At 29.9% G+C, this 19431-nt stretch overlaps 2 protein-coding genes across 3 annotated transcripts; one reads left to right on the top strand and one right to left on the bottom strand.

Annotated features, from left to right (window-relative positions):
• The first annotated feature begins 575 nt into the window (after positions 1 to 575).
• Positions 576 to 5572, top strand: LOC130817852 (uncharacterized). Its single transcript, XM_057683797.1, has 3 exons — positions 576 to 809; positions 1524 to 1672; positions 5263 to 5572. The coding sequence occupies exons 1-3, from the start codon at positions 713 to 715 to the stop codon at positions 5338 to 5340; spliced, it is 324 nt and encodes a 107-aa protein (XP_057539780.1). The 5' UTR covers positions 576 to 712; the 3' UTR covers positions 5341 to 5572.
• Positions 5573 to 8802: 3230 nt separating this feature from the next.
• On the bottom strand, positions 8803 to 17059 carry LOC130817853 (RNA-binding protein 1-like). Of its 2 annotated transcripts, XM_057683799.1 has the most exons (7): positions 16732 to 17059; positions 15563 to 15662; positions 14717 to 14827; positions 12600 to 12915; positions 11146 to 11207; positions 10063 to 10144; positions 8803 to 9786 (listed from the first exon to the last, which is right to left on the bottom strand). In XM_057683799.1, exons 3-7 carry the CDS (start codon positions 14780 to 14782, stop codon positions 9695 to 9697), a joined length of 618 nt encoding a protein of 205 aa, XP_057539782.1. In that variant the 5' UTR covers positions 14783 to 14827; positions 15563 to 15662; positions 16732 to 17059; the 3' UTR covers positions 8803 to 9694. The 2 variants fall into 2 exon arrangements, with proteins under 2 accessions (XP_057539782.1, XP_057539781.1); XM_057683798.1 differs by lacking the exon at positions 15563 to 15662 and having other exon boundaries at positions 8806 to 9786.
• Positions 17060 to 19431: the final 2372 nt, after the last annotated feature.

Raw genomic sequence — 19431 nt, forward strand, 5'->3', positions numbered from 1 at the left:
TGATAGATTTATCAATTTCAGAAGACGACTTAGAGTTCAAGATTTTTCAGATTAGGGGGAGTGTTAAAATAATCTAGAAAAATCTAGGATTTTAATTAAATATAAAAATATCTAACTAAAAGAATTAAAAAATAAAAATATCTAAGATAATATAATAGAAGATCCTAGAAAAGTAATTAAAAAATTAAAAATATCTAAGATATTTTAGTAAACTTGCACTATAAATACCCATTGATGTAATCAATTTTTTGTGCAATGAAGAACAATATCCATTCTACATATTCACTCATCTTCCTCTCCAAATAAATTCATTCACTATTTTACCATCTAAATTTTCCTATAATTTTCACTATAAGATAATTTAATAAGGTTGTATTTTGTTCACACTAACACTAATTGACTTTACATGATGTCATTGGGTTCTGCTTTGAGTCAGTTTATTTTATTTGACCTGTTGACAAATTGTATTCTCCAAATATGTTGATATGAAAAATATATACAACCACTAATTTGATGGGTACGAAACGTCCATGTGATTTAATATATAGCAATTCATAGTCAATTAAAAATTTTAAAATAAACTCCTAATTATCATGAAAACGACGCCGTAATCACCCTATTAACTCGATCACCATGAGCAATGGAAAAACCTAACTGAAGTGTGGTTTGGAAATCTTTATTCAATTGAGAATTCGTATGTAGAAGAGAGAAAATGATACCAATTTGGCGGCAGATCTCCAGAACTTTCACTTCTTCATCACCAGCTCCTTTTTCTTCTAGATTTTTCTCCACTTCATCTCCATACTTGGGTAAATGATTATTTCAAAGAATTTTTTTTTTCTTCATGAAATTTGCTGATATTTTTTTGCAAATTGCGATATAACTGAATTTAGGTGGATTCGAGAAACACCCATGATTATATTCCTAATTTTCAATGGGTTTATGGTGTCTGGTTTAGGGTTTTAGATGTTAATAACAGATAAGTAAACGATTGTTTAAAAAAATTCTTTCCTGTTCTTCATTTAAGGTGTTGATATTTCTTTGCAAATTGTGATGAACAGGTTGATTGGAGAAAGATCTATAATTATAGGGCTTAGGGTTCAGGATGATTAATTGTACCAAGTTTATTAAGCTAGATTATTATTTTGAGTTTTTTTTTTCAGATTTGGAATTTTTTTTCATTTTTTAGGATTACAGGTTAGACTGACGGAAGGAAAATGCTTGGTTAGAATCGAACCCCAGACCTTATCCCGGAAAGTGGCACTTGAATGTTTTCATTTATTTCTTTAATGATCTGCTTAAATGTTTGTACTTTATTATAGAAAAATCAAATTGATTTTCTTTCTGTGTGTTGTGAGATAAATTTCTTATTTGAATTTGCAATTTGTGAATTTTGGTTTTAAGTATTTTGAGGAATGGGATAGGGATATGTGTGTAATTCATGAAGAATTATCTTTTTTTAGTTTTTCTGGGTTAAAGTTAACCTCTAAAATGAAGTATCTATGTGTGGTTTGGTATGGCAGTGAAGGTTGGAATTCCAGAATTTTTGAATGCGATTGGGAAAGGAGTGGAGGGTCATGTGGAAAAGCTCGAGAATGAATTTGGGGACCTTCAAAAGTTGCTCGTTGCTCGTACCTTGAAACTCAAGAAACTTGAAATTCCTTGTAAACATGTAAGTTACTATTGATGATGCTTTTGTTGCTGACTAGAGATAGATTGATATGCTATCCTTTAATTCTTTGACCACAGTTGTAGTTAGTTTCATTTGGGTATGAAGTTAAGATGGTTTATCATTCGATAACTTTGGACTTTGGAATCTACTCTTGAGCAGTAATTGAAAAAGCCCAGGGTGCTCTAAGGCCACAGGTCATAGAGCTTTGGCACGTAGGTGGCACATACCTCTTTATAGTGAGTGAGTCACAATCTTTTAAAATTAAGGATTTTATGTGCAAGAACAATTGCGGACACACAATGTGGAACCAGTGCACCTCAGTGTGATTTTCTCTGTGCCTTGGTGCGATTTTCTCCGCCTTGGTACGCCTATGTATGCTTTTTTGTGCCTCATTGAAAATATCTCGTTGAGGCCATTGTAAGCATTATAGGTTAGGGCCGTAGGGGTGCCTTGTCTCCTACCTAGGCACAACATAGGATCAGTTTTTTTTTAAATGCTGCTCTTGTGCCTGTTTCAGAGGCCAAATGAATCCCCTTATGTGGCTTAGTTTGGAACCCTGTCCTGTTGTGGGTTTTTTTAGGCAAATAGGATATAAGGCAGAGTTTTAGATAACTCAAAACTATATTACCTATGGGAGCTTTGGAAACCGTTGCATGCATGTCAGTTAAAAAACGCTAATAAAATAACATAAGGGAGTATAAAATGGATTAAGTGTCAATTTTGGGAAATTGAAATTTTGGTCTGAAATGATTTTTCGCTTCCTTTATGCTATGATCTGAACTTGATGATAAAAATGAAAGAAAACTTTAACTAGAAAAGTAATGTTGAGAAATTGACATTGCTGGAATTGGGCCTAATGTCATGTATTCATTTTGTGAATACTTGTACTTGTCAGTCAAGCAAAATCAATGTATTATCCTCGAGAATGGTTGCTCAAATGTAACTAGAGACTAGTCACTTCTATACACAACTCTGATTCCTCTTACTCGGCTGCCCTGTGCTGGACGTTTCTGGCATCTCAGCAGCATGGAATTATGTCTTTTCCTGACTTTTGAACCTAAACTCTCTCCTGAAGTAAGTTTAGTTGATAGAGTCAAACTAAGTCGTTCGTGAAGTATTGTTTCATTCTTCCAAAAAATCCCAGTCCTGTGTAATTCATACCACTGGCTTTACGTCCCTAAATCCATTTCTTTGGATTGTAGTCATTATACTGTTAGTAATATTTTCCTTTTAGGCCTTGCCTGGATTGGATGAACTACAGCTTAAAAAATAGCCCAGTAAAGAATAAGCCCCATCATAGCAGTATGATATCAAGGGAAATAATTGGGCCGTAAAATTTACCCCCAATAAAGGAGTGATAGAGTACTCCACCCTACCCCCAAGTTTACAACAAAATAAATTCAAAATTGTCATCCTCTTCATCTTCATACCAATTGCTACCTCTTCATCTTCATACTATTTTTACAACTTTGGATCTCAAACAAAAATCTTACATTTCCCTTGTAAGGATTCCAAACCATATTCATTTTTATCTAACAATTTTATCCTCCACTAAAATGCTCTCCTTCACTTATTCACCCATTATAATTTTACCCTAAAATTAGTTCTTGAATTCCAGGCGAGGCCTTACCCTTTCAACATCAAGGGGAATCTTAACTACAAATCACGCTTGTAACAACAGTACAACACTAATCAAATTTTTTAAGTTTTATATAGACAAACATGCAACAATCCACAATGAAATATAAACTAGAACTTGGAACATTTTAAAAACAACATAGCCAAAGCCTTGATACTAACATATGGGTTAGTTTAAAACCTTAAATTGGGGAAATTATAGTTTCAAAGTTTGGACTAACTAAGACCGCCTAAAGCTTAGGCCGCCAAGGGACAGAAACACACAAGACTCAGAAGGCCACATATATACACCAAGAAAATTGGATTCAGGTTACCCAATCAAAATTGAAAACAAAAGGGAGAAATAAGTTTTTATTGAATACGACCGTCGTCCCATAGATATTGCTATACTTTTCTGGAAGGAATGTCTCACTAAATTGCTACATTTCTATTTTGGATGAAGGATTCATCACTTTCTTTAAAAGTCATTGATACATTTTTTTCTCTCTCTTTAAATATCATCTATTCAATTCAAATTTTTTATTTCATTCACTCAACCCAACTACCAAAAATCAATTTTATACACTACTTCAAATGTAGCGTCCACTATGGGACGGTGGAGTATATGCTTTAGTGATACTACAGAATCTTAAGATGCAGTGAAGAGTAAGAGGGAGCGAAAATAGTTCATCTTCTCTCTAGAACTAAAATTAGCCTCAAATTCTGGTTCCAAATCGATGGTAATTTCAAATTTTTGGAGACAAAGTTTCGCTTTTCAACTTTTTAATCCGGGATTCCTACGGCTAGGAGTGTCTGCTGTTTGGCCTCTTTTGGTATGTCAATCAAGGGCTGGCTATAGTTCGTTTCCGTTTTCTGTGGGAGGTTAATAAATTCGATGATATATGCTAGAAATGGAAATTAGTGCAAAAGGTTCCAACTATATTGTTCCATTATGATAGAAGGTTGCTACTTTTTACGTAGAGGTGTGCAAAATCGGATCTTGCGTCCACATTTACATCACTGTGAATCCCTTTTTCAAGTCAAGTCAAAGTCGGTCGAATTACACAAAGTCGGGAAAATGTGGGGTAGCGTGTGTATTACAGCTGTCCATGGGTGGGCTACCCGCCAGGCTTGACCCATCCGGCTCGAAAAACGGGCGGGTTGGACAACGTTTTTCAAAAAAAATTAAAGTTTGGACGGGTAATACCCGCCCGCCAAGATAAATGGGCGGGTAGTGACACTAATTAAATACCTGCGGGTATACCCGCCCGCCCGCTTAATTTAATATATTATTTATTAAATAATTAATTCTATTAATTATTAAACTAAATACTACTACATGACCCATACCCAACTTCAACTTTAGTAATTAGTACTCGTACCCAACTTTAGTTTATTACTCTTGTACTAGTCCTATGGATTGCTTCATTTAGACTTTAAAGTTTTTAATTCTAACGCGTACGTTCAATATTTTTAATCCTCAAAGCACTCAAGCAGTCGATTATCAAAGTTCAAACAAGTAGCTGACTCCACCGTCTATTTCAATATTCATGTAATTTGAGTATTTTGAGACTTTATATATATTTAAAGTATTTTAGACAATATATTGTATTTTAATTGTTATTAAAACTTAACTTTATAATATGATTTATATTTTTAATTTTTATATAAGAAATACCCGCAGGTCCCACCCGCTTTAAAAATGGGCGGGTAACGACAAAAAAATATGCCCACAAATGCGGGCGGACTATTTAATATTTGAGTCCATGGGTAGAATTTTTAGGTACTATCCTGTCCGTTACCCGCTCAAGCCCGCCCACGAACAGCTCTAGTGTGTATCGAGCAACTTTACTTTTACTCATTTTCTTGATGACTAGCTGATTATTTCAGATAAACTATTAGATTGATTTGATTTTGTGAGATGAATTGTATATGCATGAATGCCTGATAAAAGTTTGCATTCCGTTTGTCAGAGGAAGTTGATACTGAAGTATTCGCACAAATACAGATTGGGACTTTGGAGGCCACGATCTGACATGGTCATGCTTTAGAGCCTCAACACTTTCTACACAACATGATTGCATGCTTCCCTATCTAAATCAACTTTGTACCAGGAATTTTGTTAGGTTCATTGACAGTTATAGCTTTCATAGGAAATTTTGTTAGGTTCTATTTCGGAACAAACATTTTATTTCAAATTGTAGATTTCAATTATGAAATTATTAATGAAGAATTTGAGAATAACAAGGTTTGAAAAGTCATTTCTCAAATTCTCTTCTTTAACGACTTTTATAACCGGTGGATTTGACTCATTTAAATTTGAATTCTTTTATTTGTCAATTTGAATTAAATCTATATTTTCAAATAAAATCATCATTTTTAAATATACGATTAAGAAATTTTGAAGTACTAACTTTGTGCTTTTCTTTTCTTCTATTATGGTGCATTTGAATGAAAGCAAATGAAGGAAAAAAAGAAAAGATTCGAAGGGATAATAAAATAGAAGGAAGGAGATAAAGAGAGGAGGAATTTAAAAATATTTGTTGATTTTATTAAGGTTTTAATATCTCCAAAGTTGAAAGGCATCTCTCTTTCTTTTCCTTTCCTTCTTTCCTAAACAAGTGAGAATTGTTTTTTTTTTTTTTTTGTATTTCTCTTTCCTTACTCCTTTACCTTTCCTTTCTTTTATATTTTTTTCTTTAAAATTGTTATCCAAATATATTGACAGTGTAATATACCCATATTTTAACAAGGTACATAAGAATCAACCATATACTTCTCAATAATAAGATTAGCATATCATACACCAAAAATGACATTTAAAAATATAAAATCAATGAAATTTACCAGTTTTATCTAAAAGATCATCAAACATTCTATCATACAATATAATATAAATGTTGAATGAATGACAAATGTTGTATTTTTAGAGATTCTGACAAATGACTACATTTTATTGTTTAAATTGTAATTCATAATGACTTAATTCACACAATATAATTAAAATATTTAAAAATAATAAAATGTCATATTCTTAAAAGTCTTGACAAATGGTTGTATTTAATTAATTGAGCTTTATTACATGACAACTTAATGTGACAAGTTTTAATTGAAAATATTGTTGTTATGAAAAAATTATATTAGTTACTAATCAAGTTGTAGTGAGTGAAGTATATATTACATTGAAATATCAAATATTTCAACACTCTTAAATATATGAAATATATTATTCACTAAATGTATTATAGTAACTAAGTACTTCACTTAGATATAAGATTTTTCTGATTAATTGATGAATACATAGGGAAAAAAAATATTACAAAAAATTACATATTATCAGAAAATAGTAAATAATAGTAGTATAATAGTAAATATAAAATATTATTCCCTCTGTTTTCATCTATTCTTCTCATTTATTTTTTCACAGATGTCAATACAAACTTAAACATCAAATAACTTTAATTATGAGTTTTTGAAAATTCAAAAAAATTGATATTCAAAAAATATATATTGCACGAATCTAAAAATATCGCACATGAATGTTTTTTCATATAAATTTATGAGAAATCATTAGACAAAGTTTAAAATTATAATTCATAAATTTTATTTAAGAAGAATATATAAAAACGGAAGAATACTTGTATCCTGATAAGTTATGGGTTATTGATCTTTCTAAAGACCAATACAATAAAGAATGATATTGTCATCGTAGATATTTAAATTGATTTTGCATGATATTTTAATATTGCTATACAACTTGGGTATCTAAAAATACAGAAAAAGTTGGATTAACTTTATTTCGAATCATTAAACTTTAGATAAGTATAGTATATATTAAAGTTAGAAAAGACATGAAATATTGATTTTGCTTGGAAGTACTCTTTTCGTTTCCTTTTAAGTATCCTATTCATTTTTGTGTTACTATTAATCACTCTTAATTTATATTTTATTTTAAATTTATACATTAAAATATAGTCAAATAAAATCTTAATTAATTCGTCTCAACATAAGATTTATTAATATTTAGCTTTTAAAATTTTTAATTATATATAATTATTTTTATTAAGTATTGAATTAGTGCATTAGCAAACATGTAAAAAGCAAATGAGACATTTAAAATAAACGTGTATTTGTTAATTTCTAAAAATATACACTGGAATATAATACATGAAATTCAACATTAATTAAAAAATTAATCTATATAGGTAAGATGTATATATTTAAAAAAAATTTAAAAGAAACTCACTTAAGCATAGAATTATAAATCTGTATAAATCATCATCCAATATCCCACTCGAAAACAGGTTTTGGGTTAGAAAAGGTAACGGATAATCCATAATTGTACTCTCTTTAAAAAGAGAACTAAAGGAATGTGGTCAATTTTACCCCTAAAAATTTTAACCCTTATCAATAATATAAATACTAATGAATTAATATTTTTTTTTGACATAATTAACCTTGTAATTCATTCTAATTTTAATATTTTATTAATGCTTATGATACCCATATATCTTTAACTAACTTTACTTCAACATTTTTATATTGCTTATGATCTCTACATTTTTAATAATTGTGATCCCTATACTTTTACCACTAATTTTATTTTAATAGTTTTTTAATGCTTATGGTACTCAGTTTTTCTTCATTAACTTAATCATCAATAAGATAATACATCCATCATTTTAGCGATTCAATTTTTTTTAATTTTCATAAACATTCTTTAAGGGAACATCAATAGAAAACGAAGGGGGTAATATTAGTTGTATTAATATAGTATTAGTATAATATTAATTTTTTTATTATAGCATTAGTCGTCTTTGTATCAGTATTAGTACTAGTCCTAATATAGTTTTAGTATATGATTAATTGCATTAGTATATATTAGTGTATTAGTATTCTTAACTAGTCATACTATAGTATTAGTAGTATTAGTAAAATATTAATGTAGTATTAGTTGTATTAGTATAGTATTATTCATATTATATAGTATAATAATATTGATTAATAATAATTTAGTTTATTAATAAGACTAATATTATATTAATAGGAATAATACTATATTCATACGATCAATATTATATTAATATAACTAATACCATAATCAATCGATTAATAATAAACTAATGCTTTTTCACTTCTAATACATATTAATATCATACTAATATGTCTTATGCTTTTTCACTTCTAATATACTAAACTAATACAATTAATATAAGACTAATACTATATTAACACAAATATAATTTACTAATAGTACATTAATACAACTAATATAATACTCACTTAAATTCTTCAACGACTAATAAGCTCATTTTATATGCTCAAATACTTTTTCCACATTTATAATAGGTTTGATGAAAAATCAGTCAGGTTAAGTCAATTTCAACCGAATCGCGTTTGATTTCGGGCACACTTCGGGTTAGATATAGCTCAGCTAAGTTAGTATCAGATTTGGGTACTTTCAATTAACGGTTACATGTTGATTACCAAAATAGATCATAGTTTGGGTTCAATTTTCTAATTTTCATTTATTATCTGATTCGGGTAAACATCAATTCAACATACATCAATTTGGTAAACATCATCATCATCATACCTCGTGTATTCCGCTTATAAATTTGGTAAACCTAAAACACAAACATATTTTCGAGTTGAATAACTTTTGATTATAAATTGAATATTTACGTCGGATCACTTTTAGACCGATCACATCCATGCAATACAAATTTTATGTTATTCTCCCAATAACTAACTTATGATCAATGTGCGAAGGGATAGAGCCTAGAGGAGAAAATAATAAAAGTACTATTATATTTTTATATACGGCTGTATGATAAACCATATCGCCCATCTAATTTGTCATCATAAAATATAACAAGCTTGTCTTGATGTAGTTGGTCGATACTTTGAATTGTAATTGTAGCACCATGAATTGCAAATTATGTTCCAGATCCAGTCTCCGGTGCAACATCGTTCTTTTGATCGAGGAAAGTAAAGGAAATTTCACATTATCTTTGTATTAAAAAAGGCAATTCGGTGCACAAAACATCCTAGTAATAAAACGTTGATCATACAATGACTTTTTGAAATTGGAGTTTTAAATGAAGTCATTTGTTAACTTCCATGACCAAAAAGCTTGTTCACCAACGCAGTAATGAGATCAAATGGAAATTTATGGAGACTAAAAGCGTGTTTGGGCTGCATCACCATGAACATCCATAAAAGCACAACTTGAACCCGACAGTGAAAAAACACACAAACATCAGCTAGATTTTGGACTGTTGAGCACATTTTCGCGAAATGAGTCAAGACAATTCAAGCAAATGATCTCGAAGGCCTATGATCAGACATGTAATCTCCGACTAGTAGAATGTTGATCTATAACACAATATCCGTAAATGTCAATCATTGTGTTTCAGAAGGTAGACGAAAGGGAAAATGTGCGAAATGAATCCTGATGATTGAGGACTCAGGTTTCTTATCATCGAATTTGTAGCCTGCACATACCGCAAAGCTTAGAAGTCTGATGATTAAACGATAATAAATCAAATCACGGATTGATAATGATGTAACAGATAAATTTTAAAAATACCAGAACAATTATACAGTTTAATGTTGGGTCAAGTAGTTAAGCCATTAAGTATGATACACAAAACATCAGGGACTATGTGTAGTAATCAACCAACAACATGCTTGAAATGTCCCAAGTGATTGAATTCAGGAGCGGAATGTAGCACTAGCACATCAAAAGACAATCAAAGAAAATAACTAACCTTGAAGGGCATCCATAGCTGTAAGTGCACATTTTGAATCATTGAATTCAACAAAGCACAAAACCATTGCCTTGTCTCCAGTCTGAAATTCAGTAAAATATCAACTGAGATTAAACTACAAAACCATGAAGTATGAGAATTATATTCAAACATAATACGACATTTTGCGGGGACAAATTTACTCATGAAAAAAAAACCCTCATTACGTAACGTGACGCTTGTTATGTAGTTTGTTTGAGAGTTGCCGCAACATTTATTCTCGTTATATACCGGTGCATGAATTTTAATGGTCAAAACGCCACGCTGACAGTTTCTTAACGTGCAATGCAACAACCATCACCCCATTATTTCACCGTTAAAACGAATTTCACAGTTACAACGTTATTTGTCTCCCATTAGAATTTCTTTAATACCTATTAACTTCACTTGTTAAGATCACTTAAATTATAGTTACTCATAATTTTAGTTGTTAAACAACATAATTAAGTAATAAGTTGTTTAATTATGCATTAAAAGTACCATACATAGTGCAATTATAAAGCTATGGACATATAGTAGCATAATGACAGTTCAACAACAAAAATGCAATTATAAGTTCAAAACTCCCTTTATGTGAATTTTTTTCTTTTCAAAATTTCACACTGCAATTCGCGTTATTACTCATTATAGCCATTTTCCATGACACCATGACCGTTTCTGCAAACACATCGGCAACCGCGGTTTTTTTCCGTGGATTACTAGTGGACACTAGAAACAACACATGTTTTGTCTTCCTATCATCAATGACATGAGGAGACACTAGCACAACCATGACAGTCTATGTAAACTTAGTGCAAGTTTTTTGTTCAAATTTCTGCCTTTCTCCCAAGTACTTTTCAAGATAACCATCTTGTGCTCAACCCTATACTACCATAGTTAAGATGGTTGATTCATTTCACAACTACAAATATCTTTATATTAAGGATCAATATAAGTTATTTCTACAGAGTTTATATAAAGGCCTAATGGACAGCAAGATAACTTATATAAGGTCCAATAAAAATCAATCAAATTTCAGAGTTTAACTAAAAATAACAAACTTACCCGTCTTGGTTCCTTGTGTATGACTTTGATATCTTTATAACCTATGAAAGGACGAAAAATATCTATGTTCACAAGTGAAGGAAAGACAAATCCCGGAGATCAACAATAAAGGCCAAAGTAACTATACCAAATAAAGCTTTAAAATAAAACCTATTCAATCTACTTTCAAAAATGCCTATGTATTACTTTGTCATGAAATGTTTTTCCTCCAAAATGCCATGATAACATCATTATAGTTGTTACTATTATTATTATTATTATTATTATTATTATTATTATTATTATTATTATATGTTTGATGATTCTTATAAATTTTAAGACGGTCAGCTGCTTGTAATTTAGGTCCATAACTCTATATACAATGTCATCTGTCAACTGTCAACTGTCAAGGTATTGGAGTGGAGACCAAAGACACTAGCATGTCTTCAATACACAGTATAACCTCTTTGCTTTTCTAAATTCCATCAGCAAGTGAAGTAAAACTAGTTGCAAAGAGTAATCATACAACCCAAAATTTTAAATGGAAAAAAAAAAAAGTAAAATTGCCTCTCCATCAGGCAGCTTCATGTATTATAGCACTAACAGATTTAATAATTAAAAATATAACATGTCATCACCCCAATGTCAAGTGGCTCTTGCCTAGGTGGGTTGGAGGATTGATTGTACACAACCTTACTAGTAATAGCAAAGAGGTTGTTTTCAATTGACCTTGATCGCAAAACATCATTTCACAAATGATTTAATGGGTCATTTTAATATTATAGTCCATTATAATATGAAATCAAAGAATTATAAATCTTTGGCTTCCATCAGAAATGGACGACGATTCAATCCACAATATGAAACAATAAAATCATTAAATATTTTTTCAGCATCTTAACTTGTAATTCAAACAATATTACTTAAAACGAAAAAAGATGATGATAGTACTTCATTTACACCCTTGCAAACAAAAGCTCAAGAAAGAGAGAACAAAAGCAAAACAGTTGCAGCAAAATGTCATATTGTCCATTATATATGAATATACTTCACATTATCTCATTAGTCATTACTCACTATTAGAGTTTTGGGATCCCTTTTTACAGCCATATGTATGATGCATGCAACACTATTTGTCGATATAAGTATTAGTAGTGTTTCTCATATCTTCGTTCATTTAAGTAAATGTATTATCTCAAACACCCACAAATGGGTAAAAAGACTTTGACCATTCATGTAAAAAAAATAGTTTTATAAAAGTTCCCAAGACATGTGAGGGTATTTGACACATGCTGTCAAGTTCGGACAAACTATTTAAGGTATTGGGTATCATCAACACCTTATCATCAACTCCTCATCAAACAAAGCCCAGAAAAAATTTATGCATGAAAACAATTCTCCAAAAACCAAAAAATATTACAAATAACAATAGCAAGGAAAACAATGAATATTAAATATATGCATATTAAGGATACGACCAACTTCCCTTCTGGTGCAGTCAGCAGGAAGCCCATCAACAAAAAGAATGTTGGATTCCCGTCCGTGCAAAGGGGGACCATCAACCCTTATCTGAGAACTAGGTCTCTCATAAATCATATCTGCATTGCCGGGAGCCACAGAACTAATGCCTAAAGGGACATCTCGCCTATGGCTCATTAGAATGGGGTCATCACGAGGGGAGTAACCTCTAACACTCACTCCAGCTGTCACACCACCAATTAAAGGTTCATCCCTCGACACATAACCTGAGATATCATCCAAACCATAAGCTCTAGACCTCACGGGAATTACCTACAATAAACACAAACACACATGCACGTCAGAATCCCCGTAGTGACGTAGTCAATGTATAGGTGGGGTATCAAATGTGTTTGTGTAAACAAGCTCAAAGTATTTTGCAACTGTTTGCCCACTTAAAAGTATTTTGCTCCAAGTCAAATTAGGTAATTTCTTATACATGGGAATTAGTAGCACTTAGACTCTTACCATTAATGATTTGATATAATGATTTACAGGGGTACTTAAATGATTAAACCAATTACATGATAATTAGTTAATATTATTTTCGTTCCTTAAAGTTGTGCCCACAAGGAATGTTCATGGGAATTAACAAAAATAAAATCTTTTAAATAGTAAATATATTATTTTATTGAATAATAAATTTAATGGAGGAAAAATAAGGACCATAAATATTTAAAAATATTAAAATAAAAATTAATGAAAAAAATATAGTAACCAAAACTATTCAGTGAAAAACATGTTGGGATATACGAAAATATAAAAATATTAAAATGAAGTTAATGGAAAATATGGGGGGACCATAAGTATTATTAAAATATTAAAATGAGCATTGACAAGGTTAATTTTATCCAAAGGTTTTGACAAAAATAAAAAGATTTTCTATGGGACCAATAAATGAAGCAACCCAAAATGACAAATGGAAACAACTTAAAGAATGGAGGGAGTAACAAATAGTTTTATTAATTTAATACTAACTAAATGATTTAACTAAAGTAATTGATAATAAAAATATTCATTTGGCTGGAAAAATTTGCTCATAAATAATTTAATAAAAATGATAATAAGGTTTTGTATGCCAATTAGTATATAATTAAGATTATGATTATATTGCCTAATTTCAAATCTAATTACGATAAATGTTATTTTTACATATAAAAAGAACAATAGCAATCAATTGATTTAATATAGTATGTATTTCAATTAGAAGAAATAAAATATTTATATTAGTATATTTTACACGGTCATTGGATTTATTATATAACATTAATATATTGGTTAAAGATTTTTAGAATGATGTTTATATTGAGATTGATGCATACTATATCGATATTGTAATATTAAGGTTATGATTAAGAAAAATAAGATAAAACTCATGAATGATACATAGCATATTAAAAAAATAGAGTATTAATAAAATAACATATTACATCTTATTTTATATGTAATTTGATTGATTTTAAAATGATAAATTTTTTAATGTCAAGAACAAATACTATGTGTTATTTCTCTCATAACAAATATTATTTTGGTAATCTGTATGTAAAACAATAAGGCAACAATTATATAAACTATTTTAATACACATTTTATATAAATGAACATTAAATTGAATTAATGGTCATTAAAAGAAATTTATGTGAAATGTTCAAATGCATTCTCTATGCGTTTAGTCACTAACTATTTGTAATAATTTACCATTTCAGTTTTTGATTTAATCAATCTAATACATTTGTGTATTACACAAGTACTTAAAAAAAAATAAGTGATTGATAAATAAAATTTTTCATTCGTGCATGGATTAGACATATAAGCTCATATTATAAAAACCTTAAGCATTCAACATGAAATGATTTAGACATTACTACATTGCTGAAGTACATTGGTTTAGTTATACAACCTTTTCATAAATTATTATGAACAATATTTATTTTTATTGTCATTTACAATGTGATGCATTAAAAATTAATGTACAGTTTCCAACTTTATAATTCATTTGTATAAATCGATAGATTAATATATACGTGCCTTTGCACAAGCATATATATTAATAACTTATAAAAACAAGTACTTACATCTCTACTCAGGGGATCTATAGATGAACCTCGCATGTCATTTGCTCGCAACAAGTGATGAGACATCTTACGTATATATGCTGGATAAATGTAGTCACTCAAGACTTGTACCTATAGCAACATGGAATGGATGAGTTGGAAAAGCAAAAATTATATATCTAGGAAAAAAACAACATTGCATTACACTAGTGCCACTAAAGTTACTCCCACTTTCTTAGAGTACCTTTTTAATGCCAAAAGACTATCAAAAAAACAAATCCTACTTTAAATGTATAAAAGTGCATAAGTTAAAGAGCCAATTTTTGTTAACAAAATCATATTTCCATAATAGAAAGACATCCAAATTATAATGTTCTTTTAGAAGCAACAAGTGAGTTGATGACAGGGTCAAACGCAGTGAAGATTCTAAAATCACCACAAGTTTTACATTGTTGTAAACTCAACTAACATCAAAATCATGGATTAAAATAGATATAAAATAATAGGCACATACAACCATACAAAAGAAATGTCTTAAAGGAAGGAGGAATCTCATAGCGAACCAAAAAACATGTGCATTAATTTAGGAATCCTACATAACAGAGGCAACAAATTCATCAATCATTGTACTGAATCCAAACACAAACGATGTTACTATATTAACCATATTGTAAATACTTACATTATACAAAATTTTGCTTTAAAAAGAGAATTTATATGATCCTTATCGGATGTTTCACTCCATCGTTGAAGTACTAAAAAAGCATCTAAAATCTAAAAGTAAAGTCTAGTCACACAAATCAGATTCTATTGATGACATATTTTTAAATTATTCTAAAAGCCAAAAAAATGAGATCAAACAAATACCTATTCAAGGCTTGGGGAGAATTAATAATAACATCAAGCCCTTCAATACATGAAGAGAAAAATATAACTTATAATCAGTCATATTCTTAAAGAAGTGTTCCTGGAAAACATCAAGGAACTAAGTTAATGCCATCAACTAAACCTGAACATAGAAGTCCCAAGAAGAAGAAAACTTTTCTGTTTGAACCCTAAGCCAAATACAATTGCAAGACAAGAAAAGCAAAAACAAGATCGGTTTCCTAGCTTAAGATATTGAAGGAATAATGCAACATCCACAAGCCACTTCATAGCATCGGAAACATAGTGGTAAAATCCAATAACCAATCAAAATATACCCAAGTTAGACAAGTATCCTTTTATATTACCACTTTCCCCCTCGTAGCTATTGCAAAGGAGGATCCATTCACAAATTATGTACAATCTTGTACTTGTTCATATTATTCAATATCAATTGGTCATACATATATGATCATGTCCATTTCAAATCAATACGACTACAATGTGGACCCAAAAGAGGAGGCACATAAGAACATAGAGATTACTTCATATCAATTAACATCACACTTAAACAAGTAGTAGCCAAAAGCCAACAAATGTTGGCTAAAGCAAAGTAAAACACTATAACGAACAATGTATTTCCATCATACTAATCCATACAACTTCGTTAATATTTGACACCATTGAACCATCATATGTACGTGTGCGAAGTAGCTCATACATCCACAACTTACACAAATACAAAAAGAACAACACCATTGCAGTAATACAATGCCTCTAAGAGGATTCTGCATAGGCAGGGGTTGAGGTCAAATGCACATAACCTTTCCTTGTAATAACAACAAGACCATTATTATTCCAAACTGAAATAATCATCACCCAAACTGCCACAATATATTATTTCATATTCTATAACTTTTGTACAACAAACACCCAGTGTCGAATCTAGGGTCTAAAACAAAAAATTGTATTCTTATCAACAGCTTATTCAAGCCAAGAATTGAATTTCACAATTATCATCTCTAACTTTCTTTTACTAAATCCTAAATAAGCAATTAAAATTTCAAACCACAGGTAAAAACAAATATATAAGCACAAAAGAATTGAAATTTTTAAGAGTAAAAAATTAAGAAATCCTAAGATAAAAGAATGAAATTACAAGAACAACTTACAAGCCAATAATAGAAGAGGACTAGATGTAAATTTTAAAAGATGCAACAAGCAAACAGTAGCACTGTAGCACCGTCACCAATTACGCGTTTTTGAAGAATGAAGCAGGGAGGAAGCAGCAGCAGTGCAGCACAACACCGAGGAGGGGAGATTCGATCGGTTTCTATGGGGATATTGATGTGTGGCAGCGACGGCGTCGGTCAGTAACCGGTGGCCGGTGAGAGCGTTTGCGGGCTCGCTGTTTCTAGACGTCCGAATGGGGGAATGGTATGGCTTTGTGGGGGGAAAAAAGAATAAACCCTAAGTAAACCACTTAATTCACAATACGGAAATATGTTAAAACTAGTATATTTATGCAGAATAAATATTTGTCTTAAATAAATCACTTAAATTCACGCAATTTTATTATTTTAAGCTTTTTTAATATAATTAGAATAAATATTTGTCTTAAATAAATCACTTAAATTCACTTAATTTTATTATTTTAAGCTTTTTTAATATGATTAGAATAAATATTTGTCCTCTCTACAAGAGATTACAAGAGAGTTGTTTTCTACCCATTTGTTGGGTTAATTTCACCCACATATTGAGTTTTGATCTCTCTCCTCATGAGAGTTTGGGATTGGTCTCTAGTTAATTTGCTGGTAGAAATTAATGCGATAATGCAACAGACACCAAAACTGCAATTATCATCAACTACATTAAGTTTAATTATATCTCAAAACTACAACAGATCGATGAACCCTCTTGTAAAAGGCTGTATCAAAGAGCGATGTGGAAGAGAATATTTAGAAATGTCAAAATTTCATACACAATGATTGTAATTTTGTTAACTTTGAATTATATTTGGTTTAAGGTGTTATGTATTTGTTCATTTTTATCTCTGATGTAGATGTTGCATGATTATTTATTAATGAATTAGGTATTATTCAGAAAACAAAGTATAACTACGCGTGTATTGCACGAATTTCTGTTAGTTTGATGGTCAATACTCCCTCCATTCTTTAATGTTCTTCCCATTTGGAATATTCCACTTTGAGGAGAGAGAAATTTAATTAATGTATTTTTATTATGTATACGTATGTTGTTGTAACCAAATAAATGTTGTTATAACCCCAAATATATTATGTGACTTATACACATTTCAATTCACACTCGCGCGTGAGTTTTTTTTTTTTAAATTAACATAAATTAGATTTGGGCTGGGCCTTTGAGAGCTATCTTTACAAAAGACAGTCTCAAGTAAAAATTTGTTTTTTAATAATTAGGATCAACTCTATTTGGGCCCCTTCATGAGCTGGGTCAAGGGATGGTTATGGGTCCAGGACCCTGTTGGACCCGCCCCGAACTCGCCCCTTTTTAAGGGTTTGGGTCTTATTTTTTGAGACCATTGGATCCGAGTCAAATCTAGATCCAAAAAATACTTGACGGGTCCGGATTCGAGTCATAAGATGTAGACCCGGACCCGGACCCAGACTCTACCTCTAGACCCGGATCATAGGCCCGCCCCTCAGACCTCGACCCGGACCCTATACAACTAAATATTCTAATTTCTAAATATTAATTATTTAAAATTAAATATTGTGAGCCATTACCCTAAGTCTTCACTTCATATATATAGTCTAGAGTACTCCAGATTCCACAACCCTAAATCTTCACTCTTTAACGCTGCTACTCTACTGTGAGTCCATTTCATTATACTGAGTCTTCACTGTAACAGAACTTTTTTTTTAATCTTAAACATTTTGACAAATTTAATAATCGTTTCGTTTTATTATTTTTAATGCCGTTTCGAATTTTATTTCAATCGTTCTTAAGTTCTTGATGTTCTTTTATATATAATTTATTTCTCTTAAAATAAATTACCTAAATATTAAGTTTAGCTAAATTACCTATAATAACTTAATCTTTTTATTTCCTATATTAATTCATGATTAAAAATATATATATATATATATATATATATATATAATAATAATAATAATAATAATAATAATAATAATAATAATAATAATAATAATAATAATAATAATAATAATAATAATAATAATATAATAAATAAATAATAATAAAATGTGCTGGCGGGGAAGGAAAATCAGTAAATTAATTCACAAATATAAGCTAATTTCTAAAAAAATTCTAAAAACCCTAGAAAAATTCCTAAAAATTCTCAAAATTTTCTAATAATAGTGTTTAGTGTTAATTATTGAAATTCAAGGGGAGGAAGCTAATTTTGTGGCTAGAAATTCTCCAACAAAAGAAATTGGTTAATAGTAAAATTGTTAAAGGTATAAATTCTTACATATATTTATTTACATAAAATTATGCCCATAAATTTTATATGTGTTTAATATAAATTAAATTTTCTGTAAATTTTGGTGAATTAATTCGTTGTAATTTAATTTATATGATTTATTCATTTAAATTGTCAAAAACCGCATAATCTGAAATAATTTTTCATTAAAATAGTAAATAGTAATATTTTTAAACAAAAATTTTTCTGTACATACATATATATATATATATGAGATATAAATTGTGTATTAATTTCGTGAATTATAGTTGAGTATAAATATGGAGTATTATTAATTTTTGGTAAAAAAAAAGGCATAAAATAAGAAAATTCATAAACTGGGTTAAAAATAAATAATTATGGAAAAAAATAATTTATTTTATTGTTACTGTATTTTCTTTTCATTTAA

The sequence above is a fragment of the Amaranthus tricolor genome, chromosome 7 (assembly GCF_026212465.1).
Source record: "Amaranthus tricolor cultivar Red isolate AtriRed21 chromosome 7, ASM2621246v1, whole genome shotgun sequence".
Lineage (NCBI taxonomy): Eukaryota > Viridiplantae > Streptophyta > Magnoliopsida > Caryophyllales > Amaranthaceae > Amaranthus > Amaranthus tricolor.